Genomic DNA, 18640 nt, shown 5'->3' on the forward strand with positions numbered 1-18640 from the left:
GTTTATACTAATGGCAGTCCCACACAGATTCAGGAGTAATACCATAACTTTAGCTTCTGGAACCGAAGATTCCTAAAATGTATTTTCAGGAGTGACAGTTTCACTAAACAATCCTTGAAGTTGATGGAGAACTCTTGCTCATTTTAATTGATTCTGCATTGGGCTTAAATGAAAGGCCTCCACAGTCATTCAACAGGTAGAAGGAAAGAGTGCCTTCTTTTCAAGTCTGGGAGCTGAAAACCTTTCTAAAATCAGAGAGTAATGATATGGCTAACACTAGGTTTGTGATACGCAGTATTCATAAAGGGGATTACAATCCAGAAAAAGAAGAATGTATTCCCATTGGAAAGCAATGAATAAAGTAATGCTGTGATGAAAATCATTATGGCCTGCTCAGTGGCAGGAAATACTCATTTTCTGGTTAAAGAACACATAACTTGTCAAGGAAAACATGCATTAGGTAGAGTGAGCTAGCAAATCTACCCATTACAGAATGAGAGACTAAAGTACTGAATTTGCTGTGCTAGCAAGCGGTGGCACGGGGGTATTGCTCCTGCAAGATGCTGTTGCCACCCTTGTTGAAAAGACAATTAAGAGTCATCTCCTTCACAGGAACACCCTGGCCTCCTCTCCTTTCCATGACAGCTGTGGGGTTGAAATGTGCCCTTGCCTTTTCCCCACAGGGACAGAGCGGCCTAGGGATAGAGCTGATTGCACAAGACCACTCAGTGAAAAACAGCTTTAAACTTCACCTAACCCTGCTGTAGAGAGGTATATTCCTCACACTGCCAGGCTTTGCCTCACAACCGGCATATCCTGCTCTCTCTGTAGACTGCGCTCCTCATGTTTCTGCCCTCGCCTCACAGAAGTACAAATGCAAGGGAGCAGACATCTGTCAACACAGTCCTGCACCTTGAAACAAATTTAGCACCACTGGCAACCTGAAGAGTAAGTAAGTCCCATAACCAGAAATAAATCAGTCCACAATCTCAAGATGAAAAACTATCCCCAAATCAGGCCTGACAAGATCCACACTGTATTTTACTTACAAGCAAAGAGGAGGTACAAACCAACCCAAATTAGCATTGTGATTACTTCTTAAACTGCAGTAAAACTCACCCCCTATAGAACTAACTGCAAATTCATTGCATTTCTTGTCTTGCATTCTGATCCAATCTTTAAAATGATGCATGGCAAAGGGAAGGTGGGAGGGGGTGCCTCTAAGCCACATCATGTGCTTTATGGAGACAAGCCAAGCAGCTACTTAGGCAACCATTAGGTCGGGAAACAATCGCTTCCATCATTCCCAACACGTGTGTCAACATAATTCCATGCTCTCTTTGTCATGCAAAAAGTCTTGGCAAAGTGACCGGATACACCCAGAAAGCAGGAGCAAACTAAGCTCATTATGTTAACCGGAGATCCCACAGCATCCTCCAGTGCCATAGAAGGAGACTTCCCATGTTTTGCAGTGTAGGAAAGGAAACTCGCTGCACTGAAAAGCACCCAAGCCAAGCCTGACTTCAGAACAATATAAGGGAGATTCACAATTGGGTTTCATGGAAGAGGATCCCTCGTCTGACAAGCACAAGAGGTAGTGTGATAACAGGCGTTGCAGAAGGTATGACACCTCACGTAACTAGAGACTTCCCTCTCCTGTGTGCTCGCTGGAAGCTGTCCAGCCATGCTAATGTGGCTCTGCAAAGGGAAACTACTGCCAAATGAGAGTATCGGCTTCTCTAACTCTATTGTTGTCATTGGTAACTCTGGACTTTGTTTTTGTTTTAAAGGAAGATTCAATGCATTTTACAACCATTAAACACGTTTTCTTCTCTGCAGCTATACTTGTAACTTTTACTAACAGCAAAAGGCTTGTGCACATCGGAATGACTGGCAATACTACTCTAATGGCTTCTTTGTGTGGTCAGGTACAGGAGGAAGGCCCTTCAATCTGTCTGAAAAATGCCAAATATATCTTTGGTGCTCTAGCAACTGTAGGAGACGGTAAGTATCCCAGAGCGTAAGTATTTAATTATTTAAAGAAAACCAGTTGGGGTTTTCACTAATAATTTTTGCTGCATCTTCCAATTCCAGATTCAGTGCAGTGGGAGGAAAGTCCTAATACTGCTGGATATTTGCAAGCCCTTTCAAACTTGAGCTGCTTTGCCTCCATTCTGCCATGGGTAACATATGTTTTTCAACCCATTTTGCCTCTTGAATGCTTGTTAGTCCAATCTTGGTTTTAGTAATGCATTCAGCAAAACACAGCTCCTCAGCATATGACATCTCCTCTAATGAAAGCCAAGGATTTCTATTGATTGTTGTGTTTAAGCCTGTATCAGTCACACTATATGCTTTGTTCCTTAAGATGCCGTATTTTTGGCAGATCCCATTACCACCCACTCAAGAATCAAGAGCAGAGAGTGCTGTCCAGATGGGTACATGTAGAAGAGCCCTTCCCCCAGCATGATCACTGGAGTGGGAATAAGCATCTGGTTCTGACTTTGTCTTCTCCCTGCTCCATCACCCTGGGCAAATTTACACTATACAGCCTTCTGAAAATGTACATCAAATATTACAGGACATTCATTAGCAAGTCAAATAAAACAAAAGAGTAAAAAGTGAACATACCTGAATAAGAGAAACGTTGTGTAGACTAAGTCTGAAGAGGTAGTTCCTGCATGAACAAGCAGAAAAATTACAAACTGTTAGGCTACCAAAGAAGGAAGGGAAAAGTTATAAAAGCAAGGTATAGTTCTTGGTCATTCAATTCTACAAACAGCAAGCTTTTCTTGGACTCCACTCCACAGAATGCAAAAATAGTTATATGCCTCTTGTTCACCAGTGTCTTCGTGAACCTCGTAACAAAGTTCTGAGCAGGTCTGGAGTAAAATATTCCAGAACGCATAATGAAGAGCCACAATGAAATCCCAACAACACAGGGACTGTTTGCAAACCCTCAAAGGGCTTTAGTTGAAGTCCTGTATGGGCTGCACTCATGTTTTTCTCTGCATTCTGAGAAAACTGGGGTTGGACAGAAGCCAGCTGGAGCAAAGCTGACTCCTGTAGTATGCTCCCCTCCAAGCCCGTCCTTGTGAGTGCTCCCATTCAGGACTTTGTGGAAAAGGAAGAAAAGAGGACAGATACTTCTCAGCAGAATCTTTCTGCACAGAAAAACAGCAGGGAAATCAAGGCAGTGACTGCAGATACTCCCAATCCTCCTGTCATTGTATCTCCACAGGCAAAGCAAGGGAATTCCTGACAGAAGTCACTGTAGCATGAGATACCGCACATCAGTGAAGCTCCTGTAACCCTCCTTCTGCATGTTCATATCCTGTCACAAATAGGAGGGAACACACATTTGCATGAACATCTATGGGTGAGGCTTAGTTAACAGGATTTATCTCACATTTTTACATGCTAAGACAATGCAATCGCCAGGAATCAGCTGACATATTAAGCCATAGGACTTGATTGTGTGCTTGAGGGTTTTGGCCATGTCTAACTTCATATTTCTGCACCCCATCTGTCAGGGAGTCTAAAGAGCTGTGATCTTTTTCCAACAACCCTGTCACCACAATCTCCCAGAGAAGACACATTTATATTATACCAGGTGAACTATGTTTTTGGAGGTGGCTCTATTTAAATAGTAGAAAATACAGCTTTGATGATATAGCTTCATCTGCTCTAGAAATGCCAGTATACAGACATTCCCCTGCCTAGTAAAAATGCATGTTCCAGTCTTAGGTCAGTGAAGTCAGAGAAATCAGCAGAAAGCTCCTACCTATAGTGATGAAAAGGTCCTAAAGACTCTTCTGAAGAGCCCTGTTTAGGGTCTGGAGTCAGCAGCACACTCTGCCCAAGCAAAGCAAGTAATTCAAACTTCGACATGTGACAGATTCATATTGGGTCACAATGACCACTACAAGGCTTGAGCAATTTTTCCTTCTTCTGTAATCTCCCACTTGTATATCACTGAAGTCATAATCGTAGAGTTGCCTGTATACTTTGTCCCAGTTCTATAAATAAACCAAAAGGTCTCAACTGCTGCTGACTGTCAATAAAGATGGATGGGAAAAAGGATGATGGGGAACTCCAGAAGTCAAACTCCTGGTACCAAATCTTCAGTTGATGTATCTCTGATTTGCACCACCCTATTCTATACTGGGACTGGTTACCCGGAGAAGAATGAGACCCATCAGCAATATTTGAACAAAATATATCAGTAATTATTATACCTCCTGTAAGTACGCAGAGAAGTACACACATACAAAAAATCTCCATCTTCTCTCCTGGTCCTATCACTGGAAATCCAGCAGTTCTTTTGTACAGTCTGAAACCCTATTCCGCCTCAAAGGGCTGCATTCTTTCCCGATTAATTTGTTAACTCTTTAGCATCAGCTACAGACTTAAATATTATGTCCTGTGGGTGCATGCAGCAGACCAGAGGCACTAAGCTTACATACAGCTAAAATTTCAAAATGGAGACAAATTCTCGTCCAGTGACTGACCTGACAGCTCTCTTAGAAAAACACATGCTACTCTCACCAAAATATTAATGCAACTCCAGGACATGAGATATCATGGAATAAGCCTTCTCCTGGAGAAGTTAAGCATGTCACTGGCCTCCAATCTTACAACACCCTGAGGAGAAAGTTCTCATAACTAGGGACTTGAAGTTGCTATCCTGTTGTTAAGCATGCTATTTAAATGCATTGATTTTGGAAGTCTTATAATGCAGATTTCAACTCCTTGTTTTAGTCTTGTAAAAAGCTGGACAGTTTGACTGAGTAATATATTTTAATATTAGGGGGTTTTCCCTGATAGCACTGCAGAGCAAATTCAACCAAAATATCTTTAATGGAAGAGACGTATCTAAAGGACACAATTTTCATTGCACTCAGCCAAAACAGCTGCAGACAGGGATAGTGTCCATTTAAATAAAGCCAATCTCTGTCCTCTCAGTGACTGTTGTGTAGTGCCTGGATAAAGCATCAGTGGTGAGATCACTCAGGTGGCTGACACCTAAACCAGGCAGGAACATAGTACTAATGTGAATAGCACAATGATCTTCCAAAGGCTTCATACTAACCTCAGCTCTCAAAGCCTGACCTTGTGGCTTTCTTACAGGAGGGAGGGTTTCCCTACATTTTTCATCGCTTGCCTCACCTGGTGTCTGCACAGCCACTGGCAGTTTCTTTTTGTTTGTTTGATCCTTCTCACATCTCATCAGCAGTAATATGAACACCGACCGGTAGGTAGACCAGGCTATCAACCAGAGACAACTCCAGACTGCAGTTGACCTGCCCAGCTAGAACTGACTAATTCTTAATAACATGCTCTTTTAACCATATTTGTTCTGTAAAGCTATACCAGGAGTAAAAAGCCAAGGAGAAAGATCTGCTGAATAAGACAGTGCCATTTTTATGAATTGCATTTTAACTGCAATTTCAGTCCAAGAATGAGCAAGGTCTCTGAATGACAGGCATGGTTTATTGTACCTAGAATTGCCCCATTTGTGTCCTTTTTTTCTGCTTGTGTTTGAAGTTATGTCTGTTTAATACCTTGCTGAACTATAATTTAAAGCAGCTGAAAGAGTAGGATTAAGAAATACATGAGAACACTGAGATCTCTGCATGAATGGATGAGCTGCCTTCTTGGTCTTTTTTTTCCTTTTTTTTCCTCCCATTTTGTCTTGTAAGTGAACACTGGTTAATTCCTTTCTCTCTTAAATTAAACCCATCTGGACTAGGCCAGAAGAGCGATTGCCTGGTGCAACCAGCTATTCTAATAACCTCCTTCTCCTGTATAAAAAGCTAGTGCATAAACTTGGAGGGATAGGACAGCCTTCTTACTCACCTTCTGTCCTAAAAGGTCATGCAACTTCACTCTGTGGTATTAAAACATGAGCTTTGTTTCATCCCAGAGTTGGCTGCATTTCAGCCATCTCCAGAGCAAGTGACTACACCCCTCTAAGTACTCTGGGACAATGATATTATACACATTAAAAGGTGCCTCAAACTGCTAATTATTATTACTACTAACCTGATTATTCGTGAACATCAGAGCATTTCTGAAAACGCCCATTTTATACAGTAATACCCTGAAGTCTCAGCCACGACTGTGGTTTTGTTGCGTTAAGACACAGAGTGGGTTTATGATGGTTCCTCTGGAGACTGATTCACAGCAGATGCCTATTTAAACAACCTGAGGGTGGATTCTCTGTCACCTCTGATTGCAGGAGGATATTATCCCCCAGCTCAGATATATGAAGTTAGCTGCTGTAAAGACCGTCCTGCTCCATACAACCTAGTCTTGAAGAATTTACTATCTAAATATATACAGAAGACTGAAAAAGAAGCACCATTCTCATTTAAATTTAAAGCATAGATTGAGCAACTTAGCCAACATCACAGAGCATATCTGCAGTACAACCATGAGCTGATCTCCTGGTCCATTAGTCTGTGCCCTGGTTAGGAGAATAAATTGCCCTCAATGTTGGGGCCCAGAATGTAAACCTGTGCTGAAGTGCCATTTACACTCATGGAAATGGGGTAGATGTTGAATTACTTTCCTGAACTGGGCCCTCTATACTAGTCTGCGTATGAACAGAGCCAAGCTGCAGTATAAATCCTGTCAATGAAAGTATTTGTTAATTGGCTTCATAATTTGTATTTGGCTGCCTCGTAAAATGATTAAGTGCTCACTGTGCCTGGTACCACAAAGCGTACGTACCAGAAGAGCAAGAAAGCAGCTGAGATGTGTTTCAAGAAAGGGTGGAAGAATATATCCACTTAAATCTACTTGCCATGGCATTCCCAAGTTAAAGCTGCTTATTAAGTGTTTATTTCACATAGCCAAGCGCACCTCAGATGAGCTTTGTAACTTGATGCCCATGCACTTGTTCACACGTTGCCTGGCGTTGAAACAATTTACAGTGAAGGCAAAGTACTTCCTCCAGGATGCCACTGAGCAACAGAGCTACAAGACAAATTAAGCCTTTCCAATGGGAAGCCACGTAACAAGAACGCTTGAATAATAGCAGAGACCCTTCCCCTAAGGAGTTCTGAAATTATAAGGGTTGCAATGTGCTTCAGACACTCATTCAGGACTCTTCTTCAGTGCTTCTTTTCAGGCACTACATCTGTCAGCACTGTGCTGGCTGATTAAAAGGTGCTTCCTTCTAATTAAAAGAGAACGCATTTTTCAGTTCTGCTGTGGTAGATCAGGAGGAACATCTCTGCAGTCGATGGACTGAACAGGTGTAAATGAAAGGCTATTCTAGCTTCAGATTCTTTTTTCTATTTAAATGAGAGAGGTTTGTTCACATTTCCCAACTCTGTCCCCCTCCACACACACTAAGCAGGTAAGACAATCTCTCCGTGCTTCAGAACAACCCCTGCTAGCAACTCGGGAGCCATGAGATCCCTACTGCTGACCATGACCAGAACCTCTCAGGACTTTGACACACACACACACAGACCAACAATATGCTGCCTTATCTCAGCTGGTCTGTATCACTACAAGACAGGTACAACTGCTCTCATGTTGCTACTTGCCTGCACCTTAGAGTAGACGTGCGAAGCTCACCCTTCCCTCATTACAGGGCGGGCTATCTCAAGGCCCTCTCTTTGTACTCAGACAATTGCCCTGCAAGTAGAAACAAAGCCAACAGAAGCTGATAATAATGTTTGATCAGGAAAAAAAAAAAAAATACATTTAGGGAAAGCTGAAGAGAACCGAGTGAAGAGTTGCTCTCCCTCTGGGGAGCTTTTATTGCACTGAAACAGGCATCCAACACAGCCCAGGTGAGGTACTGGAGTCTCAAGTAGGCTCGTGGTGCTCTGGGAAGGCATTACCCATGCGAATAGAATAGAATAGAATAATAGAATAGAATAGAATATTTCCACTGGATGGGACCTACAACGATCATCTAGTCCAACTGCCTGACCAATTCAAAGCTGACCAAAAGTTAAAGCATGTTATTAAGGACATTGTCCAAATGCCTCTTAAGAGACTGACAGGCTCGGGGCATCGACCACCTCTCTAAGAAGCCTGTTCAGTGTTTGAGCATCCTGTCAGTAAACAAATGTTTCCTAACGTCCAGTCTACACCTCCCCTGGCACAGCTTTGAACCATTCCTACATGTCCTATCACTGGACACCAGGGAGAAGAGACCAGCACCTCCCTCTGCTTCACCTCCTCAGGGGGGGATTGTGCTGCAATCAGGAGCCAGGTCGGCAAGAGGGACTCACAACTGTTACAACTTAGATAATAAGAAAAATAATTAACAGAACAGGGTCCTTTGGGTGATACGAAAGAAGACACAGAATTATGCACGTGACAAACCTAATGCTCCCTTCTGGCACTCCTGGAAGCCACGCACTGGGGCTGAGCCTTGGGCTAGAAGCCAGCAAGTCCTGTCAGCTCTTCCTAGCTTTGCTCCTGGCAGCCTCAGATATACTGTGTACTTCCACAGTACATGACAAACACAGCTTAGTCATGCTTCACGACTCCCTGGGAACTGGTTAGTATCATTCCCCCCTTATACTAATGGAGAAAATGAACCAGAGAAAGGTTAAATGACCTTCTCCAAAGCACACAGCAAGTCAGTGACGGAACTGAGATCAGACCCCAGGGCTCTTGGCTACTAAATCTCATGCTAGATTAACGCACAGTGCCTCTGCGCAGGTCCAGCTGTGGCTGAACTTTTCAGATGGTTATCCACATTTCTGAACTAGCCAACCATCCCAAGAAACCTAGCTCCTGAAGCATGATTCTGGCCTTTGCTCTCAGAAGGAGTTAATTATATGCCTGCTCCGGAGTGTGATGTGATGATCCGTTTGCAAATGCTACTCCAGTGATTCATTTGAAGGGCCTAGCATACACATGCTGGAGAAAAGGTGGAGAGCTACCATCTCCCTTGCAAGCTGGATCCTTATTCACCAGTAATTTTGTTTCTATTGAAGAAAAACTTGTCCTCTACATCATTCTTCCTTAAAAATCAATAGATGTTCAAAAGAGAACCATACTAAATCGCATACAGTAATATGATGCAGTTGCTGTATGAGCAATTGCTTTTCCTAAAGCAACATATCTCAATGATAAATCCAGCCAGAGCTAGAGGAGCATCCTCTTAGAAGAGGCTCCTTATGCAGGCAGCATATCATTCTGACTAAGCAGCTTCCAAATTAAGCCAAGGTTCCAGCTACTGTTTCTGGGTTGCCACTGAGGCCCATTTAGTACTTCTCACTGGAGACAAGGTTGAAAATCAAATTGTCTATATTCCAGTCAATGGAGGATAACTACCATCAGCTTTAACAGCGCAGGGCGCAAGGCACAGACCTGCTCAGGCTCGATGCTGTATACTGAGGGCCAGTTCTAGGAAGAGCCACAAGAGGCAGATGCCTATAGCTGCAGAGCATGCAGGACAACAGCAAAGCTCTGGCACCTTGGACTATACCAATATTCAGAAATCTAGGCAGATGGCTGCTGCTGTGGGAGGGAGAAGCAGAAAGGGGAACGGCCCTTGAATCAACAGCCGTGTCCCCTCTTCCATCGGCTCATAAGGGGAGCAGCAAGCTGGGTCTGGTGTCTCTGGCCCTTCTCTTTTCCCAGGGCAGGAGAGGCAAAGCCTCACTCCAATGTGATCCCACCTCCTTGGGGGTGACAGTGTTTCCTACGCTCCTGAGACACCTTGAACCAGCTGTTTTCTGGAGTGTAGCCATATGTACACACTTCGGAGAATGAGGAGCAGGATTTTTTTTGTAATATTGTTTGAACATTTCCCTTATTTTTTGTTGTTACATTTCCCTCCCTCTGTTTCACTAGATGAGTTTCTTCAAAACCTCAGAGATAGAAACTGAGCCAAATTTTCAAAACTCATGTGTGGGTTTGTTCCTATTTTCCTGGAAGAGTAAGTCCATCTCTCAGACCATCACGTATTATCCCACATGCCACCTTAAGTCTCTCTTGACATGCAGCTGACAGCTCTTCTCTCCCCCTCTCATCTAGTTGGCAGAGTCACAGAGCACTTAGAGTACCTTGATACGGCCCCAAGCCGCATGGGGACCTTTGATCTCCTATTTGCCCATCACTTTTAGTTGTGCTTTCAGTAAGTCATACTGTAAAATTCCTCTTCTTCTGATGCACTGATTATTGTTCAAATATTCCCTGCCAGCCCCCCTACCTGCCTACTTAGGCTGATAAACGTGCTCAGTTCTGTCAGGCTTTCCTCAAACTCTGGATGAGTTCAACATGACTTGTATGCAAATACTGATAGAGTTGCCTGGTGAGCTTAAGTTATTGCCAGCCAATCTCTTCTCTTTGCTGTGGTTTTTATACCTTTGCAGTGGCACAGAACAGTAGGCTTAGCACCTAAACATCTGGATATAAAGTGATATGCAAGTCACTGTGGTAAGCCCTGCCATATAAAACTGACATATCACCAACTTACCCAGAGCAAGAGAGAGCATTTTTCAGTAATGCCAAAGGAAACGGCTCTGCAGGCCCATCCTGTGATGCTGTGAAACACATTAGGTCCAAGCCTCCAAGGCTTTTGCTAAAATATCCTGACCTTGTGTTTGCTCGCACCCCACTCTCTGAAATACAGTCTTCAAACTTAATTCTTCTCAGTGTGTTACTAAAGGAAGTTAGCCTCTCATGGGTGGCTGCTTTTGTGATGGGGTATCACCAATTTTCATTTTACCTGGAATATGAAATTTTTCCAGTCAGGCCTGCAATTGCCTGTGTAAGGATGCTTCATATCAGCCTGCGTTGCGCCAGGGTCGCCTTTCACGCAGCACTGGCTGCGCAGGCAGTGGCCATGACTCAGCTGAAAGCCTGGCTCCTCTGCTGATGAGCAAAAGCACATGGACTACCACACCCGTGAGGTCATTTGCAGAGAGGAAGATGGTATTGCCTCGCAGGCATTTGAAGGACCAACTGTTTTCTCTGCCAACAAAGATGACAGACCAGAGACTGCCACTGCCTCGCTCTCTTCTCCATGTACAACATCTGGGGCAAAGCTGCTCTTTGCTCCTACAGCTGCGGCTCCTTCTGTGCATTGGTCCAGCCCAGCAACCTGACAGTGCTGCAGCATAGCATTTTATTTGATTCATTTATTCTGAGTTAATTAAAATTCACGTTCTGTGCTTGAGAAAATGCACACATTTTTACTAAGAAAAAAATTACACTTTGAACAAAATTTGGGCCAGGCTCCAAAGTTCCCAGAATCCCGTAATTACAAAAATTGTCCTTCCATCGTTTCCTGTCCACACCTCTTCCTCTCCTCCTCAAGGGCTATAAGCCAGGGACAGCAGAGATTTGGGGTATGGCAAATTCAAAGTCCTTGCAGACCAGCAGAGGAAAGCAAACTCTATAGGTAAGAACCAAACACCCCACTGGGGCTTCACCCCTTCACAACCCACAAGGGCTGAGCCGACCTCACCTGGCACAGTATCAGAGAGGAAAATCTCCCTCTGAACTACCCCAGGCTCAGTCAGAGAGGTTAAAACCTGCACTTTAAATCACACTTTTGTTCCCTGTGAAAAGAAGCTGTGCACCCCCGGTTACAGATTTAACTAGCTGCAATGTCTAATCACAGGTCTCTCACCTTCATCATATTCTTTACCATACAGGTCAGGCAGCTTCTTTAAAAAACATCAGTGGTCCTTTGAAAGTTTCTGTTAATTTCAGAGACTGATTGTCCCTTTTTTTCTCACATCACCATGTTATCTGCCCCCCCTCCAGCCCTCAATACAAGGATGCAACTTTAATTAGAGCATTCTTTTGTCTGATAGGAAAAATCACAGTGAGAAAGGATGGTATTTGTTTTTCTAGGCTTCTCTGCAGCAGCGCTTTTAGCTACCCTCCTACGATCTGGATATAATCAAAAACATTATCATGCTCTTTGCTTGCTCACGTCCTCATTAATACCTCAACTGGCAAGGTAATTTCTCAGCCAAACGTGACTTAGTAGGGGGTAAAGCTGGCATAAGACAGTGCGATACCAATGCAAGCCATCAGAAATGGCAGTAACTCAGCTCAGTCAATTTGTCTCAGAGAAGTAGAGTCAAATCATGTAGTCAGGGACAAATGGCATGTCATTCCTGGCTGATAACAGGACAAGCCTGTGGACTATTTAACCTTTGGCTATGCCCATGTGGTCGTGGCCCATGTTAACTTGTTTGCATGTTAGTCTCTCCATGCTGTATGAGAGACAACTTTTTCAGCCATGCCGAAGCCCCACTGCCACAGTGTTAGCATATGGGACTCACAGACTTTAATGAGCATTTTGAAGACTTACGTCTTCTTTGGAGATGCAAGGCTGAGGGCAAGTGATTAAACTACCAGGTGGAAATACAACAGTAAAGTGTCCAAATCTCACCTCTGCCCCATGTTTCCTGTGAGTCCATAGAAGGGGTTTGACTATGTCCACATTACCCAAGTGCAGAGACCTCTGAGGTTGTGCAGACTTTCACTGGAACCTTCAGAAAGCGTAGCCTTGCTGCACGAGTAGCCGTGTTAGGTTCAGCACTGCACTACCTTTCAGATCTACTATAAACTCACATGTCTCAGTATCACTCAGTATCACAGGGCAGGCTGGATCTCTTCATCCCTCTGGGCCTCACAGAAGCCCTGTGGTGAGGGGCCCTGATCATTTGGCAAAAAGTACTCTGACAGACTTTAGACCCAAAGCTGATATTCTGAATCTATGGATCAACTCTGACCTGACTTCTGCCACTGAACTTCCTGGTTTGCAAAATGCTTTTTGCCCAGGCAACATAATCTGCAGAGACTTACTCTCTTCAGGGTTCAGTGGCAGTCCAGATCTGGACAGGATTGAAGGTGCCCAAGGGTAAGAGTGATATTTTCCAAGCAGCGCAGGTTTTGAGAGTTTTACTGCAGTGCTCTGGAGCTTTCAGCCAAGCAGGCAGGAAAGAGCCTATGTTCAGCCAGAAATCTGCATGAAACCTGGTGTCTGACAGACTAATCTATCATACACAGGAGACTTTCAATAAACTCAAGGTGTCAAACCTGCTGGTTGAGGGTCCTGGAGTATATTTACAATTTGCCATATTTCTGCAAGCTGCAACTTGAAGCAACTCTTTTGGGACATCAGTCACTCCATTCCATCTTCAGCTCCTAAACTTGCATGATCCAGAGCTGTTTTAATGCTTATACAGCCAGGAGCAATAATAGCCAAGAAGGGGTGCACCCAGGCTGCTGTGCTCCCCCTAAAACAACCCTTGAAAGTTCATAGAGCACCTTCCCTGTTGCCCAGACTAACCATATCTCCTTTCTTGCGCCTATCTATTTGGCATTAACAGGCACATTCGGTTCAGCTCTAAATCAAGTATGAAAATCACACCTGTCAAAGTGTCCAGACTTGCATCACCAGCAGCTTAGTAGCTTTACGTTTATTGCAGAGAAGTCTGGCAGACCAGAATGACGTGCACTTTTCTTGGCAGTTTTGAGTCCCTTGATGCAGCCTTTGCTCACTACCCTCTACCTCTGGGCTCTTCCTGGTAATGACTATTTGTGGCAAGGGCTCCTGAGCTGCAGCTCCCTGTCCGACAGCCATGCGAGACGATCCTTTCCAATCTCCTGATGGAGCTGACGGCCCTCTTGGCTGGCAGAACTATGAGGACTTCTGGTCATCGACACTTTCTGGCTGCTTTTCTACGGTAACACCTCCACTCCCTGCAAATGGCCAACCCTCGTAGCCATGCCTCTCACATCCGCAGCCCCAGCAGGCTACTGCCCCGAGCTGACACCCCCGCAGTTTCCTTCTGGGAAAAGTCAAATATTTCCCTTAGGGCTTCCCAGCCACTCTCTGTGCAGCCATTTGTTTGGGTAACATCCTCCTGTTGTCCAAGCTGTTTCCCTTCAGCTTGCTGCCATGCCAGATTGTCACACGGTGTCTCAACCATCCTCCTTTAAACTTTTTATGTTCTCCTCGCCAGGGAGCTCTTGTGAAACATGCTTTTTGGCTTGACTCCAAGCAGGGTCTTTCATATCATCATTTCTTTGCCGGCTCCTGCGTCTGCCCAGCCAGTAATGAGATAGTCCCAAGGAGTAAGGCGCCTGGAGGAGGTGGGATGTCACAGCTACACTATGTACCTCCTCCACAAAACCAACGCTCCCCGGGGACTGGGCACCCTGCCTACAGCACAGGTGAGAGAACAGAGCACAGCTTCTCCAACATGCAGATGAAATCACTGCCGTGGGGATGGGAGAAGGCCAGCATGCCTCTGCTACAGACAGGGAAGGGAAGGAGGGAGGAGTAAGGGCAAAGGAAGAACGTTGGAGAGGCGAGCTGGCTTCCTCCTGCCCCACCACCATCACCTCTGGCATCCCCATCACAGCACGGGCACACTGGCATAGGCAAAGGGTCTGCAGCTGTCTGGCTGCCAGGCAGGCTGCTGCTCTCCATGGCTACTGACTCTGTCTAGATCTGACCCTGAGCTACAGCAAGCAGATACCATCAATTCAAACAGTTTCATCTTTTAAGTCTCCACTTTTTAACACGGGTCTCTTTTGCTTGCCCATCGAGTTAGGAAATTCAGCTTATCTCCTTTGTTAAACCATTTATTATACAGCAGCTCATTCAAGCTGTTCTTCCCAGTCCATTCACCAGCTGTATTACTGACAAAAGAGCAGTGTCCCAGTCTCCTAGCCTTTGTTCTGGTACCAGAATAATCTCCTCTGTGGCTCTTCTGCCATGGCGGCATATATACAACCTGTGGCTATAATTCAAAACTATAGCTCATTATGTGACACTAATCTGCAAGAAACTGCCACCCATTTCCTCACCATTACTCTTTGATTTCAGATGTTTAGATAGAGCAAATAGACCCTCAGCTAATAAAAGCAAACTGCTCGCTAGGAATGCTGTACAGCAGAGTTAAATCTGAAATCTAATAATGGGAAAGAGATTGAAAGTAAAGACAATAAGCATTCCAGATCATGCTGTTAGAGAGGGATGGAAGTTTCTACATAGTCAAGGCTGCAATCAGTTTCCATTTCAGCTCCTTTATTGGCTTTGACTTGGAAGTTTTCTCAGGTCTGAAAAATTCAAGGCTTATTCTTGATGAAAAGAACAAAGTGTTTTGCAAAAAGGCAGGACAATTGGACAAAAATGGCATTGCTGATAGCTAGCACAGAAAAAGCAGGATTCAAGTTCCCAAAAATCATCAGTTTTTTAATGCATGGGGGGATTTATGTGTCTTGGTTTTTGAGCTGTTCAGATCATATTTTCAAGTTTTTTTCTCAGTAGTAATAAGGTCTAGAAAATTGTTTTTCCTCCCATTAAAATAAGCTCAAATAGTAATCACATGTGCTCAAGAGCTGAAAAAAGCAGCAAATATTTCAAAACAATCACTCATTCACAGAAGAAAAACAGTACATTAAAACACTAACACTACATTTAAAACAAAAACAAAACATGCAAACTACAAGTCAAAATGAAGGTTATGAATTTTTGAAATGTGTGGTTTTATACTTAATGAAATGTGGCTCATAATATGGGTAGTGTGAGATTTACAATGTTCTAAACTATTCATATCCTTACTTGCAAGTGTTTGGATTTTACAAATGATGTGACAAGTAAATACGTTGCTTAGAAACCATGGTGGGCTTTTGAAACTAATTCTTTTGTTTCTGGGATTTTGACTTGGCAGGTGTTTGGTGCAGTGGAGTTATCAAGCTCCTCTGGTTTGCTCTCAGACAGCACCAGTCACTTGGGGAGGGCTCTCAGATAAGGATAAAGCTTAAAAATCTGAGGCTCGTGTTATTCCAGCTCCCTGTCTGCATGGCATGCCCTCAATACCTCTTACAGTTTCAGTCACGCTGTGTCCAATTCCTGAAACCAAAAACCCTCGTGAGCCCCAGGATCTTCTTTTCTTCTAGGAAGCATTTTCTGTGAAGCTTTGAAACACAGGATGAACTAAGCCAAAGAGATGCTGTGGTGAGGTCATACTGCTTTTAAATAGACAGAAAGAACTAGTCTGAAATAATTTATAACGCTATCATCTAATAGAATGATATTAACCAGGAAATTGAGAAGTGGGAGTACTTATAAACTCCACCCTGATCCCAAACTCCTTCCACAACCCCAGAATAGCTGGCGTTACTACTAATATGATCTACAGTAGCACATTTAAACATGGTTAACATTTAAATTTAGGTTTCATAAATTACACCCTGTAGAGATGGATAGAGACAGCTCCTATCTCTTTGAGGTATTGTTTCATTTGCAAATTCAAGCAGATGGTGCACGAGCAACTAATGACTCAAAAAATCACCCCTAAAAATAGTCCAGAACAAGGTGTGGATTTATCAGGGAAGGATGGAACAGAAAAAGCTTTACTTCCCCTTCCCATTTCTCTGGCACAGCTCCAGGAGCTCAGCACACCCAGAGCTGTGCAGCACCGAGGACTCCATCCACACGCCCATATTCAGGCACCTCTCCCTGTCACCTCGCACAGGGTGGAAATGAGATGGTGAAGAGGGAAAGGGCTCGGCACTCCCCACTTTCCCCACACCAAGCCTGTATCCAACCCGAAAAAAAACACCCTGGGAAATGACATCTCCATTAACTCTATCAAGAATTGCTCGGCAGAGCCGTGTGGCACCATTGAAACTTGCAGCCTCCCAGTCAGGTGGGTAGCGTTTCATAAAAACTGACTTTTCCAAGGAAATTCTATAAATACTTGTTACTGCTTCCTCGTGAAGCAATACACTGCAATATATTGTACTTCCAGCAGGAAGCCAAATTTGCTGTCATTCCCCTGTTTATAATGATATTGTAGCCTTGTGTCTAACCACGCTCGTACAAACTCTTGTGGAGACAGAGACTCCCTCCAGGACATGTCGCTGGGGTTTGAGCAGGGGTGAAGCATGTCAGCGTTAGCAGCGTCTGCGCAGGGGGAAACCTGCCGTGCAGCCGAATTATGTAAACCATAAATTCCTCAGAGCGACGTGCCTGTGTTTGTGCAATGCCTGGCAGAAGGCACTGTTCACAGCTGTCCCCAAAGCAATGCTGTTCTGAAGTAATAAATATTAATAATTGCTAGTTAAAGATTCCAGCACAGGTAAAGCTGCGGCTTGAAAAGTAAAATGTTTCTGTATGAAAAGCAGGAGGGCCTCTGGCAATTTGAACAGCTACAGGAAGGTAAGTGTTATTATTTACTGCACAAATACACACAGAAAATGTATATTAAATCACACTTCAGTTGACTCTGTGAAGCAAGAAACTCTCCCTCTGCAACACATCTTGCTCTTTTCTCTTGTTCATATCATGAGTTCTTCCAGCTCTGCTCCTCACCTCCTGTCCTCTAATGCTGAATAACCTGGGAAGAAAGCAGTCTCTTCCTCCATTTTCATTAGTAGCAGAGACTGCTACCACAATGTTATCTGATTCTAAATGTTATACTTAAACTGATTTGTTAGGCCATGCTTAGTCTTTTCTTTTTGGGTTGTCTTATCTGTTTATTATGCAACAAAAATTAGTTGCTGTTGGGGCTCATGATTCAACCACTCCTGACGTATATTATTTCACTGAACTATAGTTCTTCTCCTGTTACAAATGCAGCTCTAAATTTGTTAGAGCTTGCCTATGCTCATCTTGTGTGTTTCCAACCTACTCTTATGGCATCCTAAATGAAAATAATGTTTGAAAATAAAGGAAAATATACACTGGTTATATACAATGGGCCAAAACATGACAGTTGCACCAAAATGCATAGGTGAGGATCTGGCTACATCAGCAAGATGAAGCAAAGAGGTTATGGAGTGAATTCTAAAAGAGAAGAAAGCAATCATTTACACTGTCATTATGAGTTATACAAAGGTGTGTAGATGAACTTGGTACAGAGGGAAAGTCTGGCCATGCAAATAAACCATAAAGTCAAATTCTGTGCTGGCAGAGAGAGGGTGCAAAATGATTTACTATAACTCTTCTAACATCCACGATGCCAAGGGAGATGCCAGCATTCTGCTTCATTAACTAGTCATTTTGATTGCATTTAAAAAAAAAAAAAATCTAGTGATTTTCTCTCTGCAATTATACTAGGAATCTAAATCCCTCTACATAAATTATAGCTTTCTTTTTGAGGTGGAGAATGGCCACATAAGCTGGAAACACACTCTCTTCTGAAGCCAGAACCTGAAGGGAAAGAGCTTGAGCAGCAACCCTGGGCTAATTAAAAGATTATCTTTACCTTGCTCCCACAATGAGCTGGTTCCTGTTGGCATCCAGTGCAAGCTGAGAAAAGTCATGCACACCTGGATAGGTGAAATTCGACACCCAGGGCTTCAGATCTGCAACGAAAACGAGAAAGCAGAAAACAATAAAGCTGCTCTAGAAGCAGTGAGCTTACCCGGACATCCACTAATGGATTTCCTACTGAGTTATCTGTCAGGAGAAGGCTAATTAATAATCTATTTAAAGGGTTTCTATTTATTCTGATCCTCCGCAGAACGTGCAAAAAACTGCACATAAACACGGGGCTGTCTCAGCAGTTATTTTCACATCCAAGATGGAGCGCCAGCATTGGTTTCAGAGACAACAGCAGCTCAATTTTACTTCTGTTAAAACTGGGGAACCATCTTCAGCGCCAGGGTTAAGTGGTGTACA

At 43.7% G+C, this 18640-nt stretch overlaps 1 protein-coding gene across 2 annotated transcripts in view; it reads right to left on the minus strand.

The window, feature by feature from the left end:
• The window catches only part of SEMA5B (semaphorin 5B), a 281599-nt gene that overhangs the window by 106315 nt on the left and 156644 nt on the right, over positions 1-18640 (minus strand). For both annotated transcript variants that reach the window (XM_049804042.1, XM_049804051.1), the window contains exons 5-6: positions 18225-18324; positions 2632-2677 (exon numbers count right to left, since the gene is read on the minus strand). In XM_049804042.1, the coding sequence (XP_049659999.1) occupies positions 2632-2677; positions 18225-18324 (146 nt within the window). The remainder of the gene's footprint in view (positions 1-2631; positions 2678-18224; positions 18325-18640) is intronic.

This window comes from Accipiter gentilis, chromosome 1 (genome assembly GCF_929443795.1).
Source record: "Accipiter gentilis chromosome 1, bAccGen1.1, whole genome shotgun sequence".
Lineage (NCBI taxonomy): Eukaryota > Metazoa > Chordata > Aves > Accipitriformes > Accipitridae > Astur > Astur gentilis.